Source organism: Scomber scombrus, chromosome 14 (assembly GCF_963691925.1).
Source record: "Scomber scombrus chromosome 14, fScoSco1.1, whole genome shotgun sequence".
NCBI classification, from domain to species: Eukaryota; Metazoa; Chordata; class Actinopteri; order Scombriformes; family Scombridae; genus Scomber; species Scomber scombrus.
In genome coordinates, this window is record NC_084983.1 from 14,720,411 (window position 1) to 14,742,591 (window position 22,181).

General features: G+C 39.8%; 1 protein-coding gene across 2 annotated transcripts; it reads left to right on the forward strand.

Annotated features, from left to right (window-relative positions):
- The first annotated feature begins 5,414 nt into the window (after positions 1 to 5,414).
- Positions 5,415 to 20,468, forward strand: trim3b (tripartite motif containing 3b). 2 transcript variants are annotated; one of them, XM_062432918.1, is made up of 17 exons: positions 5,415 to 5,524; positions 9,085 to 9,260; positions 11,666 to 11,795; positions 12,275 to 12,385; positions 12,554 to 12,705; positions 12,962 to 13,142; positions 13,492 to 13,593; positions 13,736 to 13,834; positions 14,399 to 14,551; positions 14,773 to 15,151; positions 15,642 to 15,745; positions 15,870 to 16,037; positions 16,316 to 16,484; positions 16,939 to 16,980; positions 17,713 to 17,783; positions 17,894 to 18,034; positions 18,293 to 20,468. In XM_062432918.1, the coding sequence occupies exons 2-17, from the start codon at positions 9,115 to 9,117 to the stop codon at positions 18,443 to 18,445; spliced, it is 2,301 nt and encodes a 766-aa protein (XP_062288902.1). In that variant the 5' UTR covers positions 5,415 to 5,524; positions 9,085 to 9,114; the 3' UTR covers positions 18,446 to 20,468. The 2 variants fall into 2 exon arrangements, with proteins under 2 accessions (XP_062288902.1, XP_062288903.1); XM_062432919.1 differs by lacking the exon at positions 16,939 to 16,980.
- The last annotated feature ends 1,713 nt before the right edge of the window (positions 20,469 to 22,181 follow it).

Below are 22,181 nucleotides of genomic sequence, written 5' to 3' on the forward strand. Positions count from 1 at the left end.
GTATTCTGTCAACTTCCTTTACACTAGTGTATGGTGTAGGCCATACTGCTGGCTCATGTGCAGACGCCGACAGACGCACAAATCATAAATCCACCGACCTATCAGCATGACGAACAAATGATGGAATTTCTAATCCCCATAAGTAAATTAATTTCCACCCTGCTAGGGACCCGAGTCATAATGCACATTTATGATTCATTGACAGGGTTTTTCATTACTTCCGTTTAAAATGAGCACTCACACACTGAGGCAAGCTGTTCTGCTCCTTATAAGCAGAGACAAAAGGAGTAAGAGAAGACAGGAAAACAAAAACACCATGTCATATTACATAATGAATGTATTTGATCTCTGACATCCGCTATCCTGTTTAATTTTGGTATATGTGTGTGTGCGATTCTTCTGTTGTGATTTACACATTTTGTATTTTCTGGATGTTTGGCTGTTACATAAACCACATTTTTGACCTTTTTCTAAAAGCTCTGAGATAATGACATACATCTAAACTACGTAGCTGGATCTATAAACATTCACACAATGACATGAAAGGTCTTCAGCATCTTCAAAACGCTGTTGTGGTCAGGTTTGGTTATGCCATGTGACATGGAACTTGCTGTTTATGTTAATATATGTTTAGCTCAGGGCGTCTATCCCCTCAGTTATTTAAAGAAACAAATTATTTCAGGATCAGCTTCTCTACCCTGTGGCACATGCTCCTCTTTCACTGAAGTAATTCTTTCTGCTGGGAGAGGCAGAGAGGGTTGTGTGGAATGAAAAAGAGGATGAAAAAGCTGTGCATCATGTAATATTCCCTTTGTATAACTTCAAAAACATTTGAATATGTACTTTAAAATGTGGAATGATCTGTTTATTTCTTATACTGTCATGGGCTTTAACTGGCCGTGCAAGTTCTGTCGATGTTGAGTGCAAAATCAATGCAAGAATAATGAATGTCAGTGTTATTTAGGTGTGTTCAGTATATCCATAATTAAGTTAATAATTGAAAGAGATGGCCATTTTTCCAAATTTTGACTGATCTGGATGTTTAGAAAAGTGAGATTGTGCACAAACTGACTCCGCAATGTGTCCTCTGAAAGATATGAAGGAGCCTGTATCTCCCTATCTGTTCATGTATCTATTTCTCAAGGCTCATTGGAGTTGAACTGGTGGACTGATGCGTGCCTTGATGTAAATGGCTCATGTCAAGAATCTCTTGATGAAGTTCTGTTTGCAACAGCGTGAATTTAAGGAAAAATAAACAAACAAACACATTTTGTTAGTGGTTTATTTCAGATGTGTAAGGAATTGAAATTTAAGTACTTGGAATTCCATTTCCTTCCATTTTCCATTACATGATTTCCATTTTGTGATACATATTTACTTTCAGACATTTCATGGGGATGTTTGTATATCTTTACTCCACATTAAGAGCAGCACTACAGTATATGGAGTGACACTTCTTTTAGATTCAGGCTATGATCATGTTGTGTAAGATGTGTTTTTCTCCTATAAGATGCAGGTGTCTAACAATAAAACAAATGTAAAATAAGACTAGGATTTTGGAAAATGATGTTGATGCACAATATTGATACTATAAACTTATTAAAGAATGTGAGTGTTTTCCCTCCCTGGTATATTGTATATAGTTGTAAAGCAAAGGATATTTGTATGGAGTAGAGAACCCCACATACAATTTAAACTCACACACCTGCTTTCCCTGAGGTGGTGTAAAGAAAGCTGGGCAGCTGCCACAGCATTTGAAAAGAAGCGTCAGTATATTTTCAACCCATCAATCAATCAGTGAAATACATGTACAGAAGACCTCTGTGTTTACTATGAGCTGCCAAGAACAAACTCCTTTCTTTCTCTAGCATGTAGCCCTATTTTGTGTTGTATGGCACATTTATGATGTATTTATATATTTATATAAAGTAGCAGAAGCACTATAATGAATCTAGTATATGTGCTGATAATTACAATATATCCTTAACACATGCTCAATTAGTATTTATGCCTGTGTTATGCAAAGTAACAACCTTTATCATCTTATCTTATTATCTTTGCATGTAACCACGCACACTAGCAAAAAATATTTTATTCCAACTTTATGGGTGACCGTGTATATAGCTAATAGGTATATAACTTAGATTGCTAATCAGCCATCGTGTGAACTTCCTTTGTTGTTTAATGGATGACTGTTAAAACTTAAGTCAGAACTGTGTATGAAATAATGTCACCCCGAGCAACGAAAAGTCAATCAAAAAAATATAAATAAATACAATTTAAAAAAACATAGTAACCCTATGGATTCTGTATGTGCTGATTATGGATGTGAAGGCAATGCTACGGTGAACATACATGAATGAGTCCGAGCGTGCACAAATAAATCCTATATGTGTGCTTTTTATATGTTAGACAGTCATGGAATATGGGACAGAAAGGCTCATGTATTTACAAATGATCAGCATGTGGACCCAATCCAGTGTTTCTGACTCATTACATGCTAGTCATTTGAGGAGCCCTGCAGTTTCTTTTACAGTGTGTGTGCAGCTCTGAGCACGTGCCTGCAAGTGGTGTGAAGGGGATTGGAACTGATAGCTCTATATATAGAAGTATATGTATGTGGAAGCTTAAGAGTGGAACGTGCAGGAGAATGGAGGGTTGCTGAGCATATAACGATGTATGTATGTGATTGGTGTAACTTGAGCAGCTAAGGACGAATGGGGGAGGTGGGCTATAGTATGACTCAGATTGAAACAGCTGACTGTGTGCATAAATGTGTGTGTGTGTGTGTGTGTGTGTGTGTGTGTGTGTGTGTGTGTGTGTGTGTGTGAGAGAGAGAGAGAGAGAGAGAGAGAGAGAGAGAGAGAGAGAGAGAGAGAGAGAGAGAGAGAGAGAGAGATTAACATCATAGTAGTAGCCCCAGGATCTTGAGATAGCGCTCTATTACACAAGAACCTTCACGTCATTCTGTGCGTATGTGTGTGCGTGTGTGTGTGTGTGTGTGTGTGTGTGTGTGTATGTATCGGTGAGTGAATGTACTGAATATATAGTCCTCATCACTTTTCTTTCTCATCTTGTTCTTGTGTCCTTTCTCATTCTATTTCTCCTCTTCCACGTCTTTCTGAGTTTACTCTTTCTGAGCACACCAATCACAAGGTTTCGGACCACAGGACACAGAGTGTTAGGGGGGAACTCCATCCTGTCGAGAGAGCTCATAAAACACAAGATCAAGCAAAAAATAACAAGGCATCAGGTGTGCCGCACTGAGCATAGGCATATGTTTGGCTGCAAGCAAATGGCAGCAGCACTCTGACCCCTCATTACTCACTCACTTCACACACATCACAGAACATTTCTAGTCACATTATTCATCACTATGTGTGATTTCCACACTGGTCTACAATAAAAATCAACACAGAAATATAATTTTCTGCTACCAGAAGTGGGGGTAGATTCTCTTTTTGGATTTGCTGGAGAACGTTACTATCATTATTATCATTACTGTTACTGTTCCACCTCTTGTTCTGACTCTGACGCAGAACAGTTTCTTTTGGCTGTAGATATTGCTCAAGGCCCAGAGTCAGCTGCCTGATGTGGGTTTTTGCAGCAGTAATTCTAGATAGATAGATAGATAGATAGATAGATAGATAGATAGATAGATAGATAGATAGATAGATAGATAGATAGATAGATAGATAGATAGATAGATAGATAGATAGATAGATAGATAGATAGATAGATAGATAGATAGACTTGTATAGCATTTAGCTCAAACACAAGTTCTGCTTAAGTCTTTGTGTGCATACTCCATTACATCAGGTGTACTAATGTAGTTTCTGGCATACTCATCGTGGGTACTGCTGGTGGTTCATCTTCCTACTGGGTAATAACAGGATTTGTATACTGTGATAAAACTGTTGTTTCAGCAGAAAGTGCAGCAGTGAACCCATAATGCTGTCAAGCGCTCACTGCAGGGATCATAACAGTCATTTTCAAAAGGCTGCCCACGCTGGATTGGAGTGGTATATTGGCGAAGTCTTTATAATGACTTACTGTGCATGGAGCATGAAAACAGGACATCTTATTATATTGTTCTATCCAGCGGCAATACATTTTTGGCAGTTGATTTTGCTTGAAAACAACAAGCATCAGATCCTGTAACCACAGTCCAGCAAGCAATTGACCCGTTTTTTTATGACCACACATGGATGAGTCAACAATAAATGATCTGCAGACAGCTAGTGATATGTTATTCTCTGAGTGGTATTTTCATCGTTGTATCCCGCACTTCCTTTTATACCCACCACAGCAGTCTGGATCTGTGAGTTATGGGATGATGAGATTTTTGGAAAGGTGTGCGTAGGGGTGGAGGACACAGAGCCAAAAGCAAGGGAGGAGAGATGGAGAGATGGCTGGACTCAATCTCTACAGATTAACTGTAGATTGATGTTTTTTGTGAGAGAATTGTCACCTCTGTGCTCCAGATTAAACTCTGCCCACTTCATTTGGACATGACGTTAAAAGGGATTGGGCGCAAAATGATCCTGTGACAAGATATTTTACTTGAAATTCCAAATGATAATCCCCTTTTCAGTATGAAATGGGTATTTCTTAATCCCCACATGTGTAATTTGATACTATAATGCTGGAAGAAGGGGCATATGTTCCAAATTTTCATTTTAAGTCTTTTTTAAAGGTGACATCACAAATTATATAACGTTTGGTTTGACTGCCTTGCATGTGTGTGTGTGTGTGTGTGTGTGTGTGTGTGTGTGTGTGTGTGTGTGTGTGTGTGTGTGTGTGTGTGTGTGTGTGTGTGTGTGTGAGTAAGCATGTGTGTATTTGGCTGGTTAAGTAATGACGTATTTCTTCATAATGTTTAGATGATCATCACCCTTCTGCTGCTGCTCCTGCTGCTTATTAGCAGCTGCAAGCTGCATTCAAAAACCAAACCTGCTTCTGATCTTTCTAGTTTTACATTTCACAAATTACATAATTAGGTATCAGATTGATGTGGTGGTTTGGAGTATGCTACTGGATTCAAGCGTGTTGTTGCATGACAGTTATACTTTCCTTCTTCTTCCCGTCCACTTCAATCTCTACTTCTAACTCCCTCTGGCCACCATGAATTGTTTGTCTATGACGCAATCCCTCTTCCCTGATAGTTTAAGTTTCCCATCCAATCAGAGTGCAGCAGTAGGAGGGAATCCAGTCAGCTCATACTTGTAAACAGCACTGACAGTAGGAGGGACTTTCAATTTACAGTCCCACCCTCTGTTGTCATCCCTGTTCAGACTTTCTCAGTGTGTGTGTGTGTGTGTCTGTGTGTTTCATGGAAAAGGGGGAAAAACAAGACGAGGAAAAAGGAAAAGGAAGAGTGGTCAGTAGTGCCGTGGGGGGAGACGAGAGGGGAAGTGGGCGTGAGTGTGTGAGTCAGGGCGTGTGCCGATTCTTCAGTGTTACACTGACTTAACACAGAACTGCCATGAAGCCCTCTAGACTGGTTTACTCCACACTACTGACAGTAGGTTGTCTTTATGTCAACTTTTGTGTGTGTGTGTGTATGTGTGTATGTGTGTGTGTGTGTGTGTGTGTGTGTGTGTGTGTGTGTGTGTGTGTGTGTGCGTGTGTGTGTTTATGTTTGTCCACATGTGTGCTTATCAGTTAACTGTCATCAGAGAGGAGCGTGTGAGTGTGTGTGTGTTTGTCCAAGCTGTCAACACATTCGTTGGTGATGTACGTTTACAGTATTCTTTCTCTTTTTCTAGTTAAGTCTGTCCCTTTTCCATTTTCCCTGCCCTCCGGTTGAACTGGGAAGTAGACGTTTAATTTCCTTTCTTGCCTTCAGAAGGGCCCCCTTTTTTCCCACTTCATTCCTACGTGTGTATTATCAGAGATACACATGAGCTTTGAGGATCGCATTGTACAGTAAAGCGACAGCAGAGGTTTTGGTACTGATTGAGAAAAAACAAACTGTTACTCTTGTATTCGCTGAAGCCAGCAATGAATAGATGCTTTGTGCATTAACTCCAAGGGTTTTAGCTTTTTTTCCTCACAAGCAAACATGCTGCATAGACACTCACAATGAGTTACACTTGCAAATTCTGTAATCCTGAGAGTTTGGAGAATTAGTCAAAGCCACCAGCAACATTACTGCTGTTTTTTCTGTGTGTACAATGGCCAGGATAATTATAACACATTTCATTTTAATGGTATTAGTTGACAGCTCTCTTTGGGACATGTCCTCTCATACATCATGTTTTTTAAAGCTTACTGCTCTCCTCCCTAGGCTTGGCTTTTTCCGACCCTGCTGCCCCTAACACAGTCAGAACCCAAATTCAGAATCTGAACGTCTTAACTTACTTTTCACTCAACTTGCAGCCTAGCCTGTCAGATAACTGGTCATGGTTACTTTAGAACATCAGAACTGAGCATGGTGTCCTACTTAGGGGTTTAAGAAGGCATGAATGAAGTTAGAACTATGACTAAACGCTGTCTGTTGAATTCATATAACTATGAACATGCATGCATGAATATCATGTGTGCCTGTTGTTGGACCATTTATGTATTTTTCTACCAATTTGATTGTAAAGATGAACCAGGCAACATACACACATCAGCTAAAAGACATTTAGGTATTTGCATTCTCTGTGACTGACACCAAGCAGATGATTAGCATTTACGCTTCTCTTCATTTCACCCCAATGATTTGAGAACAAATTATTCACTGGGATTCATCATGCTTCAGACTAGAGTCTTCTTCTACTACAGTGCACCCGATAAAACTATGCCTTAAAATGTTAAAAAAAATCACCACCAGCCACTTCACTGTCCAGCAGTCCTAAGACCCCTGCTCTTATTTTAGCTTCAGTGTCATTGCTTCCTCATCTGCCTAATAATACATGTGTCTAAATTTAGACAGACATGATTACAGAATGACGATATTAGTATCGGTGTTTGCTAGTACAGAAACAGACGTGTGAGAACCGTACACAGCACTGAAGTATACAGAACATCCTGCAGTTTATCATACTTTAAGTTTACATTCTATTGACAGACGCTGATTTTCATCACGATTTAATAGACACAGCTGGATACTCTTGAAGTGCCAGTTTCAAGACCAGGATTTACAGCGAACAATGCATATTTAGATTACGACAAAACATAAGCTACTTATTGTTAATAGTTTCCACCAGCTATCCTGCTTGTCCCTGCAGATGTGATATGTCTTTCTCATGGTTGACAGCCTAAGAAGTTACCTTTACCCTCCCAATCTAGAGACTGTGTCATTGGATACTCTTTGAAAGACTGGAAAGATACTGCCTGGCTCTTACCCAATACGTTCGTGTGTGTGTGTGTGTGTGTGTGTGTGTGTGTGTGTGTGTGTGTGTGTGTGTGTGTGTGTGTGTGTGTGTGTGTGTGTGTGTGTGTGTGTGTGTGTGAGAGAGGGGGGAGAGAGAGAGCAAGAGAGAGGGAGTGAGAGAGTGTGTGTGTTCAGGTCACACAGTGGGCAACAACTGACAATAGGACATGAGCAGAGATGGGACATAGGGGATTGAGTTCTCTATTAGATTCAGCAGTGACAGATGTGCAGTCAGGGGGTAGTGTCTGGTGGGGTAGGGGATGATGATTAGAAGTGTGTTTGTGTGTATTTTTGTGCGTAGGTGTGTATGTCATTGAGTGTGTTATGTTCAGAACTATATGTTAAGGACAGGCGGGTTTGTTTGAAAGACATGCTGCTGTTCGTTCATCCATGCATTTGTATGTACATATGAGTGCATGTCGCTGTCTGAAACATGAATAATACATGTGTTGACTTACTGGGAAAATGTAGCTGGACTACATTTTTGGATCCAGTTAGCAACATACAGATAAAAATGGCACATGCCCAGCAGGTGCCAATTTTAAGCCATATGTCAGGTCACATTAAACAGTTTTCTAACAAAACCATGTTATCTTCTATAAGCTTGGTTGCCACAAAATGTTCATGGTTGCCCATGCTGTGTATTGTCATTCAAACTTGATGATTTTCCATTGTTAACATCTGAGCCTTCCACTCCATATACACACTAATATCATAGCAATGAGAACATGCTGCAATAGCATCTGTAACATAATGCTGTAATCATTATGCTACATATGCCACGTTGGAGGCAGAACTGGTTTGTGTTACTAGGCAGACTATCTCTACCTTAAAGCTGTATTTCTATAATAGATGAGATTATGTAAGGCGTCCACTCCTGATTGTCACTGACAGTTGTCCATTGCCATGTATTGAATATGTCATTTAAAATGTATTTATGGATTCTATATTTTATAGCATTAAATATACTACATGTACAACAACATAATACACTAACCGAAATTGGTATTTAAAGGCAACATGATTTGTTATTCATTTGTAGCTAAATTGATTGTAACCTGCTATCAAACAAACTGACAGCTTTTATCACACAGGCTTAAGCTATACATACAACACCTAAATACAGCTATCACATCAGACTAATATTTTCAGTAATGATCCCATGTGAAACATGTCAGTTTCAAAAAGTTTGTGTGTGGGTGTAACTGTCACAACCAGTGACGTGCATCAACAGTGTGTATTTTACGCATGTTTTTTGGTACCTGTGTGGCCAGCTTGTTTCAAAGCATTGTTGTGGATTTGTGAGCACACTTATTCTTTAGTTACAAAACCTTTTGTTCTTTTTATTTCCCTGCTTTGGTGTTAACTGAGCTGTTATCAAAAGGTCAGGCACATGGTTTTACTGGTTTGTCGACGTCTGCTGCTGTCTGTACCCTCAGGACTGGTGCATACTGTACCTCTACAGTATTTCACACAGTTCTCTTTCAGCTGGCATTTGTCTGGTATTAACCTAGAAATAGTGCTGTAACAATGGACACGTTTTTGTGCTAATCATGGAATTAAACCGTTTTGTTAACTTCAGTTCCTGGTACCTCCGGTGTGAAATTTGCTTAGCATTTGTGGCCCTGAAACTGACACTCCAGTAGAAAAGCTGATTTTAGAAGTGAACGTTTGAAAAGACATACTGCATATTAATGTATTCATTTTCTGTGTCTCTCCAGGTTAACTGCTGTCATAGTCTTTGGCTTTGAATGTCTTCTGCTATGGCAAAGCGTGAGGCTGGGGGCACCAGCCCTGTGGTGCGTCAGATAGACAAGCAGTTTCTGGTCTGCAGCATCTGTCTGGATCACTACCGCAATCCCAAGGTCCTGCCCTGTCTTCATACCTTCTGTGAAAGGTAACTAATATTTGTGCTCTCTGTTTCAATAACAACTGGCAAAATTCCTAATTACCTACACTTGCCTCAAGCTAAACCTGCCAAAACCTAAGTGTCCTCTTTTGCACTGTCTGCTACTTGTAGCTTTTTTTTAAAGAAGGTAGAAGACATTTCCATGCCAGCACTTATTCTCACAACCTATTACAGAAGGTTTCTTGTATATTTACATGTCCCCTAATAGAGGAACCTCATGTATTGCAAATCCCTACCCACAATTAAACAGCTCAGAGCACTTCTCCTCACTGACTCCACTGGGATAAGTGCATTCCTCAGCATCAGGGACTGTCAGCGACCACAGTCTGAGAAAGGGCTCATTGTTGGGAGACACAATTACAACGCCTCAACCTTCAGTTCCTCGGAAAGAAGACACCCCCTCAGGCAATACTTACTGGGGCCTTTTTCATACCAAGCCAAGCACATGAGGCTTTAGGAAAGCTTGTGGTTCAGGATGGGAGGATGAAGAGGGGAGTATGTTGTCAGGTAGGCTACAGGGAAAAACCTGAATTGCATTTCAAGCTGGTTTACTCTTAAACTTATATTCAGACAAATATTTATGGAGTAGCCTTGATTAGAATCAGATAAATCCTTTTTCCATGCACTGTGCGGGTCATTTGCCCACCAGAGGGCAAGTTTAATCCCAGGTTTAACTGGGTAGCATGTGATCTGGAGCCCTGCTGAGGTGAACAGATTTTTGTCTGGAGCCATACATGAAGTTGTCAGACAGATGTTTTAACACTGGGTGGGTTCATGTAGTGTTAGGAGTCTTAGGGCTGAACTGGCAAACAGAAATTAGGAAACCCCTGCTGGGCCTGCTCAGTTTTGTATGGTTCTCCATCTCTTTTAATTGTGTTCCCCCTTTCCTCTGTGATTATCTATAAACTAAGAGTGCTTCTTAATATTATAATTGCATTCTGACTATTGAAAGATCAGGATCATAAGTTTGCCATGGGCTAGTTTATTTTTTCAAATGATGCCAAAATAATCTTAAAGTGGAAATACACAACTTTTTTCTTTAATTTATCATTATGAAGTAAATGTTGATTTCACAACCAAAAGAGAAAAGAGACTAGTGTGTTGTTTTCCCTGCTAGATGTCAGTAGTTATATCTCACATAGCGATATTGTCTTTTCGCTATGTGACAAATATGGAATATTTTGCAGGCAAATCTGATGACAGGATTGAAGAGGTTTTCTGTTTCCACTTTTACTCATCATCATGATTGTAGGATTTTACTTAATGAGCGAGGCTGTGGCACAGCTACAAACAATGAGTCCATTAAATTGATTAACTCTTAATTAAAAATGTTCCTCTTTTCAATATCATTACAAATAAAAGACATTGGGCTTTTTGTAGGACATGTAGTACTTTCTTTTACTAGTTAAATTTTATAAACCAACCATTGAAGTAATCACAAATCTACAGATTAATTGACAGTGAGAATAATCATTAGCCTTATCACAGGCCTGTTCACCTCATACCTGCTTCAGCCTGACAGCTGCATGCCCAACAGAGCAACAGTAGTTGATATAGCAGTGTTGACAGAGCAGTGGGTCGAGGGAGAGTTTTGTTAAAGCTCTCTGTTGTTCTCAAAAGCTCACAGCTGCAGTTTACTGATGGCAGAGGAAGCTGGGTGGATACAAGCCTTTGTGGTGTTATTAAATACAATGGTGTTAGCATTCAGCCTAAGTAGCTGCCAGATGTCCCTGTATACATCAACAGAGACTTAACCACGGCACTGACCTGAGGTCTCATGTGGCACTAACCATTTAGTGATTAGATTTAGTAATCACAGCCAAAAAAGCCATAGGAAAAAAGTCATACATCACATTTTGGATAGCAGCCAGTCTGTAAGCCAGGAGTGTGATGCAGTTTGCATATTGCAACTGAATTTTGCTGACTGTAAGTTTGGTTTTGGCTTGAAGGTGTCTAATGTCAAATAGATTGCCTCCTAAGGGCAAAAAACCTGTGCAGCAACCTCAGTATCCAAGCTGTCTTTACATGCAGAATCATAAACACATACTCTATGCTTACATTTAGTCTTCCAAAATCATGTGCCACTCTTGAAATCTCTGCTTAGCAGATTGGTCTGTGACTCTTACTCGAAGAGAGTGTGTGTGAGTTTTTTCCTAAGGCTGTGAGTACTGTTTATTGACTCGGATTCACACTTTCCTCCAAATTGTTGTGACAGGAAAGCACTATTTAGGCACTGGCTCTCAATTACAGTAATAAGGTGTCAGCTCACTCTAGTGTCTTCCTCTCCTTGTCTTTCTGCTGTATTGGTAAATTCATTATACACAGAGCAATGCAAAACAGTGTCTCAGGCAGGGTTTGTTCTCTAACTCTTTCTCTGGACTCCCTCTCTCTAGTTGTCTCCAGAACTACATTCCCCCAGAGTCTCTGACGCTCTCGTGTCCAGTGTGTCGGCAGACGTCCATCCTGCCAGAGAAAGGAGTTTCTGCTTTACAGAACAACTTCTTCATCACTAATCTCATGGAGGTTTGACTCTAAATCCCCCCCTTTTTTAAACATTGGTCAGATTCTTTTAACCACATTACATGGAACAAAGTACAAAAACACAATGAAACCACTTATGAGTTAAATGAAGTAAATGATCATAAAATAAGTACAGCCAGTAGTATACTGAGTGTGTATTCATTTACTGCAGTTTGAGAGAAGACATTTTTGCAGGCTGAGGTCATTCTGGACAGTTTTCACTTCTCTGAGGGGCTTTTTAGGATTAGGACTGTTTTTTTTTAAATATATTATTTAAGATTATAGCATTGCATAACATCAGGCATGCAATGGTGGTGATTAAAGTTCACATTAGGATAAAACAAGACTGTTCAAAAAGTACTTATAAAAGAGAAAGCAATCTAATAACATGCCAAATAGAACTTAAGAAAGCAGATAATCATCTTACATGTCTTTTGAAAGTTGCTCACTGAAAAACAGCACATTGAAATGTTTTTGACCAGGTCCTTCAGCGTGACCCAGAGTGCTCTCGACCAGAAGCCTGCAGCGTCCTGGAGTCCGTCAGCGCTGCAGCTGCAGGGAAACCCCTCTGCTGCCCAAACCATGAGGGAAAGGTGGGAAGCCCTTTCATGGTGTCTCAGCTCTCTCTTATCTAACCAAAATGTCCTAAATTCTCTTGTCTTTAGATTAGTGTAAATGAAGCTGAAGCTCACTTTTCTTACTTACCTGCAATGCCCAGCAAGAGTGAGTTAGGATTTTACTCAGTTTGTCTCCCTCTGCAGGTGATGGAGTTCTACTGCGAGTCGTGTGAGACAGCCATGTGTCTGGACTGTACAGAGGGCGAGCATCGGGACCATGTGACCGTTCCTCTGCGGGATGTTGTGGAACAGCACAAGGCTGCGCTGAAAACACAGCTGGATGCCATACACAGCAGGTGGGGCTTGATACCGTAATAAAGCTTTCAGAATATTTCCTTCACATCAGGGGTTCGGAAGCCTGAGCATTTGCTATCTTTTCGTTGGCAAAAATCTCCTGTGCTGTCAAAACATGGTACTGAGTAAAGTGGCACAGGCATGTTTTCATTAAAGAATAACGTGTTTTTATAGCTTCATAGTTTTTCCATTGGATTTAGTTTGGTATTAAGTTTTATTTTATTTAAGCACAAAAATTCACATTTTGTCATATTGCAGGCTCCCTCACCTAACAGCAGCCATCGAACTGGTGAGTGAGATCTCTCGCCAGCTAAATGAAAGAAAGAATGAAGCAATAGCAGAGATTACCAGTACGTTTGAAGAACTGGAACGGGCGCTGCATCAACGGAAGTCAGCCCTCATCACAGACCTGGAGAACATCTGCAGTGCCAAGCAGAAGGTTGGTATCTTTCCCACATGCACTTGCATCTTTTAATGCACTTGCATCTTTGCATACTCATCGTCAGACACACAAAACAAACAGGTTTCAATGAAAACAGCACACAGTGCCTGGACATGACCTGTTGTATGTTTCACATTCCTGTCAACATACTTCTGCCTGCTTACTTAATAAGATAAGATTTTTTCCACTCTTCCCCCATCTCCCTCTCTCTCCATTCTCCTTTTCCATCTTTATATATGTTTCACCTGCTTTATCTAATCTCTCATACTTAACTATAACTTGTTCTTCCTTTGTTTTTGCTTTTTTGGTCCCTTTTCCCCCTTTTCTTCCATTTACCTGAGGTCAGGTGCTACAGGCCCAGCTTTCATCCCTCCTGCAGGGGAAGGATCACATCCAGAGCAGTTGCAGCTTTACGGAGCAGGCTCTCAACCACGGAAGTGCTACTGAGGTGGGCTGGCAGATTTTAATTTGTACAAACAAGCTAACAAACAGGTTACAACTCATATGGAAATCAGCAATCAAGTGTGTTTCAGCACTGTAGCAGGATGTGAGCTATTCAAGGATATGATATGTGTCTCTGGCAACTACAGGTACTGCTAGTTCAGAAGCAGATGAGTGAGCGGGTAACAGCACTGGCGAGACATGACTTCCCAGAAAGACCACATCAGAATGCACACCTGGACTGTCAGGTATTGACTGCTGTCTATACCTGACCTGCTGTCTGATTCAAACTTTCGCTATGCTCAATTTTTGTTATGGTAATCTGAGTATAACATGGTCGCAATGCATTTTTAATGCAAGGGACAGGTGTGTACCACTTTTTCTAATGAGGCTGTGAGAATGTTTTTATCTTGTTGTGCAAGTTGGGTTAATTTTTCATGTGCTATAAAAATGTGGTGCATTAAACCATTTCAATATCCAGAAAAAGGAAAAATGTCCTTTGAAGCACAGCAATAGGCTGTTGTGTTCCAGAATAAACTCACAAACACAACCTTGATGTATATATGAGCAACAAGTCAAACAGTTTCCTGCATCTAACAGAGTGTGAGCATATTACTATCATTGTATTTATGGCCTTTAGTCTAGTTTTCACTCTTATTTTGGTTTCTACCAACTCCACCCTGAGAACAATCACATACATTAGCTTATGTGGTTATCTGGATTTCAACATACACTTGTAACCATGAACATTAAACTTTAGGAAGCAGTAAAGGATTCTGCAGTGAAATTATCTTATGTGCTATCTGCTCTAGGTGGAGACTGAAGGCCTGCGGCGCTCCATCCAGAACCTAGGTGTTCTCCTCACCACAGCAGCTGTGGCTCACACCTCCGTTGCAACGGGCGAGGGCCTCCGCCATGCAGCAACCGGGCAGCACCACACCATTACTGTGACAACAAAAGACAAAGTACTGTCTTTAAATGATGTAGCCTCTCTGCATGTGTACAATGAGCTTTAGATGATTGTTTCTATTTTGCTTTTTCTTTAATCTGTTGTTCTCTTGCCAGTCAGTCATTTTTGTTGCATTGTATTGAATAAGATTTTCATCCTTCTTTGTCTTTGATGCCTTTTTGTTGTTGTTGTTTTCATTCATTAAGCTGGAATTCAATCAGTGACTTCTCTCTGCAGGATGGGGAGTTGGTGCGGACAGGAAATGCTGTTTTAAAAGCAGAGATAACATCTGCTGACGGGAGCCGGGCTGCAGGGACAGAGATAACAGACAATAAGAACGGGACATATGAGGTGGGGTACACGGTACGCTCTGAGGGAGAGCACTCTTTTGCTCTGTTGCTATATGGCCAGCCGATACGTGGCAGTCCGTTCCGCTTGCGGGCGGTCAAGCCGTCAGATGTGCCACAATCTCCGGATGATGTCAAGAGGAGGGTGAAGTCTCCTAGTGGGACAGGGGGCCACATACGGCAGAAAGCAGTTCGACGGCCCTCCAGCATGTACAGCACCACCAAGAAAAAGGAGAATCCCATTGAGGATGAGCTCATCTATAGAGTGGGTAAGACAGATGACCCATCCAGGAGAGAGTTCTCATATACCTATCAAACCAAAGATGATGTAGAGTTAAGTTATAGTGGAAAAACACTTAATATCCTCCAGAGTCAAGAGGTCAAGGGGTTGTTTTGCATATTTTATCCCAATAACAACAAACCAAGAATACAGCAAAACCAGTCTCTAAACCATACAAGTTTTCGGATTGACATCTTCCCTTCCAGGCAGCTTGTGTTTTCAGCTCATGGCAGATAGAAGATCTGAGAGTTTGGTGTGCTTAGTTGCAATAACATGTTGACTCTGTGGTTTTGGATGTTAATGTCACTGCCAATCAGTATTTAACTGTCACAAACAAATTACCTATCTCAAGCAGGTATTTCAAGTATTTGCAAGGTTATTTTTGAACTGCTCTGACATGAACTGAAACCTTTATATGCCCAGATAAGAAATCAATCCAAAAACTTCAAAAAAGCTTTTTTTTTTAATTTATTTGTCAGGTACTCGGGGCAGAGAGAAAGGGGAGTTCACCAATCTGCAGGGAATCTCATCCTCTAATAATGGCAGAGTGGTGGTGGCAGACAGCAACAACCAGTGCATACAGGTGAGACAGACACAGAGAGGGAAATGCATGTAAGTGCCACCATGTGTGCATGTGTTCTCACATAGAATAGAAAAAACACTGTCATAGTACTTTGATAAGCATACATTTCACACTATGATTGCAGATATTCTCCAATGATGGCCAGTTCAAGATGCGCTTTGGGGTCAGAGGTCGGTCTCCGGGACAGCTGCAGAGACCAACTGGCGTCACTGTGGACATGAATGGTGACATTGTGGTGGCCGACTATGACAATCGATGGGTCAGCATCTTCTCCTCTGATGGAAAGTTTAAGGTAAGATCTTAGAGCTTTGTTGTCATTAACCTGTACTAAAGATGCGTTATGTAAGGTTAAACCACTGAAAATACATTTTCTGAAGAGGAAATGCTGTTTATTTCCTTGCTCTGCATTCAAAAAGTTAAAGAAAATCTTGCTTGAACAGTTTTTTCTTGCTGCTCAAATAGTAGAGAATCAGAAAAAAATTTGAAAAATCATAGTTAAAAAAACCACATTGTGTCATTTGTCATTTTTCTTCCCATGCTTCAAAAACCTCTTTGTCCTCCCCTGGACAGAATAAAATTGGTGCAGGCCGACTCATGGGTCCTAAGGGTGTGGCTGTGGATAAGAACGGACACATCATCACTGTGGACAACAAAGCCTGCTGTGTCTTCATCTTTCAATCCAATGGGAAGCTTGTGACTAAGTTTGGAGGCAGGGGGACGTCTGACAGACAGTTTGCAGGTGAATAGAAGGCTTGCAAATGTAACAATAGACCTCTTTGTAATACTGACAGGGAGTCCACAAACAATGCCTTCTCTTTCAATGACGCAGTGAGGCAGCGCCGTCTGCCAGCTTCTGAACTAAATCCATCATAAAGATTTATATGTACAGTATTCTCCAATAGAGTTTTTTAACGGTTTAACTTTCAGTGTGAGAAAAACAATATTCTTGCACATTCATTGTATTTCTGAATATAGGCTAGATTAATGCATTAAAATAAATGTTAAATTCTGTTTAAAAGTGTAAACCTGTATATAATTTGTACACAAAGCCCCAGGTGATGCAGAGACCCCCTGCTTCACCTACAACTGCACCTGTGCTGAACGCCCTACTCTATTTTCTTCTTTACTTATCCTATATCTCTGACTACTTATTTTTTCTTTCTTTCTGTTCTTCCTCCTGTTTTCCAATTCAGAAAAACTTGGCCCAAACTTAAATAAATCTGGCTCAGTTTTCAGTAAGTACTAAGTGTGGGCATGCTGCAACCTTAATCCCACAATGCAGTTCCCTCTGTCTAACCCGACTCCCTGATTATGTGTCTGACCTCCTGACAGCTCAGATTGTTGACACATCAAGGATCAAGCTGTGCCTGTATAATAATGATTAGGCATACAAGTACATGCCATTGTAATAATCCCTCACTATTACAATTATCAACATTGTTTCATGTGCATTGTTTATTGTGGTGTAAAATGACTATGGAAAGATCAGTGTGAATGATTTTCACTGCTCTAAACTAACCCAATGTTCCCTGTTTGATAAAAGACAATCAGCGTTGAGAGCTACAGAGCTTAAAATGATTTTTTTATTAGTTTAATGGCTAAGAATCACTTCACGTAATTAGCTACCCATGATGCAATTTTAGTAACCCACTAGTACAACCACTTACAGCCGAGACAACACTTAGTAACTTGAGCCGTTCCATTGCATCTAAGGCTAATACTATTTTAATATTCTGAAAAAAAAGACTTGAAAAACAAATGTTTAACTCATTTTCAAGTGTCTAATGCATGAAATTAATTCCACAATTTGTACCCAAACTACTTCAAGCTATTCAGAACTGCTGACCCCCCTGCTTAACCTGGGGTTTGTAATTGCAGCTTATGACACAACTAGTTAAAATCTAAAGCATCCTGCTAACAGCAAAGAGAATCAGACTTTACAATAACACACCTCTTTCTTAACGCAGGTCCACACTTTGTTGCAGTTAACAACAAGAATGAAATTATTGTGACCGATTTTCACAATCACTCTGTGAAGGTAAGACAAACATCATAATACTTGCAGTATTCATTCAAATAGATACACATTTTCTATATAGTTAATAGGCATTATACATCTATACATCAAAAGTGTTTTTACTGTCCCAGGTGTACAGTGCAGATGGAGAGTTCTTGTTCAAATTTGGCTCTCATGGTGAAGGCAATGGCCAGTTCAATGCTCCCACCGGTGTGGCTGTGGACGCCAACGGAAATATCATCATAGCTGACTGGGGTAACAGCAGAATACAGGTAGGCAGGCCACATTCAGCCTGCTACAACACACAATTTTAAGACTTGAAACTTAAAAAGCTCACTATAACTAAATCACTGTTTTTCAGAACACATAGTTACAAACAAAAAATTACATTAAGTTATGAAAAGATTTGTTAAAGGATATTAATTAATCAATGGATGGAAAATGTTATAATGATAAGGATGGTAAGATCTTTGCACAGTAACAACGTAAACGGAGTCACAGCAATTTGAAACCTGTGTTTTCTCTTTCAGGTGTTTGACAGCACAGGATCCTTCTTATCTTACATTAACACATCAGCAGACCCGCTGTACGGCCCTCAGGGCCTCGCCCTCACCTCAGATGGACATGTGGCTGTGGCTGACTCTGGCAACCACTGCTTCAAGGTTTACAGATATCTGCAGTAGGCTGTTTCTGTTTAGATAGGTTAACATCATATATTACTTGAGGACATAGAGCTGCAATGTGCCTGCACACTTTACCGTGTCCCTGGGTTCCACAAATTAATTTTCTGAAGAAATTAAAAGAAACTAAAAACCCCAAAAAGTGTAATTATTTAAAGGTGTATTTTTTTCAGACAAAATAAGCTAGTTATCCAAAACATTATTGCATTAGGTGACATTAATTCTCCAACACAGAGAGAAAAAGAAAGAAAATTTGAGCGATATTGGTCCAAGTGGTGGTGTCACCTCAATCACAAAAGTCTACCCTGGCAAAATAGAGGATAACAAAGAAATACAATATCACAGGCAACTCAGGAATAAAGTATTTAGGAACATACTGTAAGTAGATAATACTATCTGATCTCTCATGATGTGTATACCTTACACTGTCCAAACTTTAGGGCTATTAACAAAATTCACTGAGAGAATAAGGAACTGGAAATTAGCTTGTGGAACAAGGTGTTTTGGCTCTATTTGTCCAGGTGTGACCTCACCACTGGATAGCCTACCAGTCTAAAGTTGGTGATACACTGCAATTTTTTGGGCAATGCAGATGCAGGGCAAAACTCCCTGCAATCAGAAAACAAGGCAAGGCACAGAAATAGAAATCTATTACCTGTGAGAAGACAGTGTATTGTGATTGACCAAACAATGCTCAGGCTTTTCCTTGAATGCTGTTGCAGGTCAGTGTGCCCCAAAAAATTACCCTGTCATCACTGTCTTATGATTTCTCATAAATAATAGAGCACACGCAGACAGGGATGTGCAGTTTCTTATTCTGTTTTTTGGTGGTAATATGAGCTGACCCAACATTTTTGTTTTGGTATCCAAAGACGAGAATCAAGAAGCACAAATAGAAAAACACCTGAAAGGTTTTAAACACTTCTGAACCAGCCCAACATAAAGTCTGAACCCTTCTAGTTAGTCTTTCACTTATATTAACCAAAATCTTGTATCTGACCCCACTAGTACTTTGCACTTTTGTGTATTCATATCTACAACCTAATGTAGTTGTATATATGCATATTTAAGTGTATATATGGAATTGATGTCCCATTATTTCACTATATAGCCTACTGATTACAGCACTTCAATTTAAACTGATTTCAACACTGGAGCTAATACAGTAGAAGGTTATGCCAAGTAGTAGCCAGCTGAATGACTTGCAAACATCAATGTAACAAAGTTGTATACTCATTATTTGCTGTATTTTTTATCTTTTCAAAGGACAAAATTCTTTTCTTTTCTACATAATTTGTTCTGCAAATTATTTTTCTAATTGGTGCATTTGAACTGTCTCCTCTTTGCCAAACGTCGTTGTACATAGGCCTTGTAACTTGTAGCACTGAAAACGGTTTTCTCTTTCGCCTCTTCCCAATGAGCTCACAATCCAGTTAAACAGTAACGTTCCCTTCTGCCAAAATGTATTGTTGTAAGTTGTTGTTGGACATTGCACAAAATACAAATATTATAAGAGTTATATAGTTTGCAAGAGTAATATATGCCTTTGTGTATAGTTATCATTTTACATAATCAGAAGTGTTATGTATATTACAATCATATTCTTGCTGTAGCTGACAAGCACCTTTATCATGGATTTTCCAGTATTTGTATTCATTTGCTTGGTGGTTCAGGAACACAACACCAGCTAACATGCAGTGACACAGAACGTTTTTCCACTTGTTTCATGAATAAACTGTCTGGCCTGATAATTCATTCTTTCTCTCTCTGCTTTCCCTCCTCCGTTAATTGGACTCCTGTGTTACTACAGTTTTATTTTTTCCATCAGTCTGTCTCTTACCAGAAGCTTATACTGACTCCTACTGATTCCTACTCTTATCTGTGTGAAATAGAGCAAGTGCATATAAATGAAACAGCACATCAGCCCTCCTGTGTAATCTACTGTATCCCATGAGAGGCCAGTCTTACAAGAAGTGTTCACTACATTTATGTAATCATGGCAAAGGTATGATTGTAAATATTAAAGAATGAGACTTTGAACTGTTGTGCAAATGGTCTGTCCTTTTTCGTCATATACTGTAAGAAATGAGTGTGCCCAACTGTCCATATATATCCTTGCTGACATAAAAGTCTAAATATTGAGCTGAATTGCACAAAATACCGGCTACTCTGTGCCCCATCCCACATTCCCGTTTTGTTAAAGGCAACTGCACTCTAGTGGCTATTTGAAAAACTGCAAAAATTGGCTGAAAACATTAACTGTAACTATTATTGGTTATTATAAGTATGAGTTACTCCAAAAAACTTGAGTAGATATTTCAACATAAATCTTTAGTAGTTACATTATTTGTCTGTCAGAGCATTTTTATTGCTTTTTTGTATCATTTTCTTTGCTCATTTTGAATAGTTTATCAATGTTTTATTATAAAAGTTCTTCCCATACTAGGATCTGTTCACAATTTTTGCATAATCAACCCTAATTTCATTTTAAACATATTGAACAAATATGAGTGGCATATTTATGATTGGTATCTATCTTTAGAGACCTCTATCTGTAAACCAAATGCGTCACAATAGATTTACGTTCAGAATCTGTTGCATAAGGTCACATAAGCAGCCAGTACAGTTTGTGCTGTCACAGCCCGGCTCATAAGCTGTGGCAAATATGGGAGACCAGACGAGTTTTACCACGTAAGGGAAAAGTATTTATTTACAAGTAATAAATGTACAACAGAAAGAAACGTGGAAATCAGTGGTGTAGGCATGTATGGATGTGTATGTGTGTCAGCAAACAAAAGCAAAACAGCCGCTCTGCAGCGCCAAGGAAAGAGACAGAAACACCATGGAACAGCTAGCTTTATGCAGAACCACATCGGGCCCAGGTGTGGTTCAATGAAGCAAATGACGAGACCCCCCCCTGCCTTGGATCCTGCAAAACAAAGAAAAACCAGCAACCAAACCAAAAACACAGGAGCTCCTAGTGGAGCAGAGGGGTCGTCACAGTGCTCACAATATTGTTTGTGTCCTTCGATTAGAAAGAGTTGTCACAGCTGTCATCTGCATGCTCTTCTGTCCAGGGTCAACACAGTAACGTCTCTGGTTCATATTAATTTGAATCAAATTGTATGGTCCTTTATTTAAAGCATGTCCCAATAATGAGAAAGCAGTCATTCACAAAGCAGCAGGAGATAGGAGAGAACTGATTTCTCACCTCCTCCTTATATGTTCTGGCAAAAAACTGAATAAGCGACAAATTGTCAGAGGTTAAATTTGGCTGTTGGACCAGAATAGCGAAGATGAGGTTGAGACAACGATAGGAAAATGATAGCAAAAACCCTCTTGAGAAATCTCTAACACAAGCAACAGCCTGGTCACTGCTAGGACTCAGTTGCTTTGGTATTTCTAACAGGTTTGTGGTGTGTTCGTGGGGGCAAACAAAGGAGTCCTCACGAGAAACATGCACATCAAGATTCCAAGAAAAAGGTTAGTTGTGTGCAAAATCTAAAACCAGGTAACGGCCAGTGCCACCATCAAACTGATTTTCAGGAGAAAATGGTGAAACATGTTTGTTTATTATGCAGTAAAGTGGGTGTCTATTTTGTACACAGACCAGCTGTCTCAGAAGAAGAAAACTGAGGCTTCAAGGAAAATGAAATGTCTTTTTCCACTTTTAATCTCATTGTAAAGTCTGAGAAACACTAAGCACGTTTAAAGCAGTGAAAGGACCACAAACAGGGAC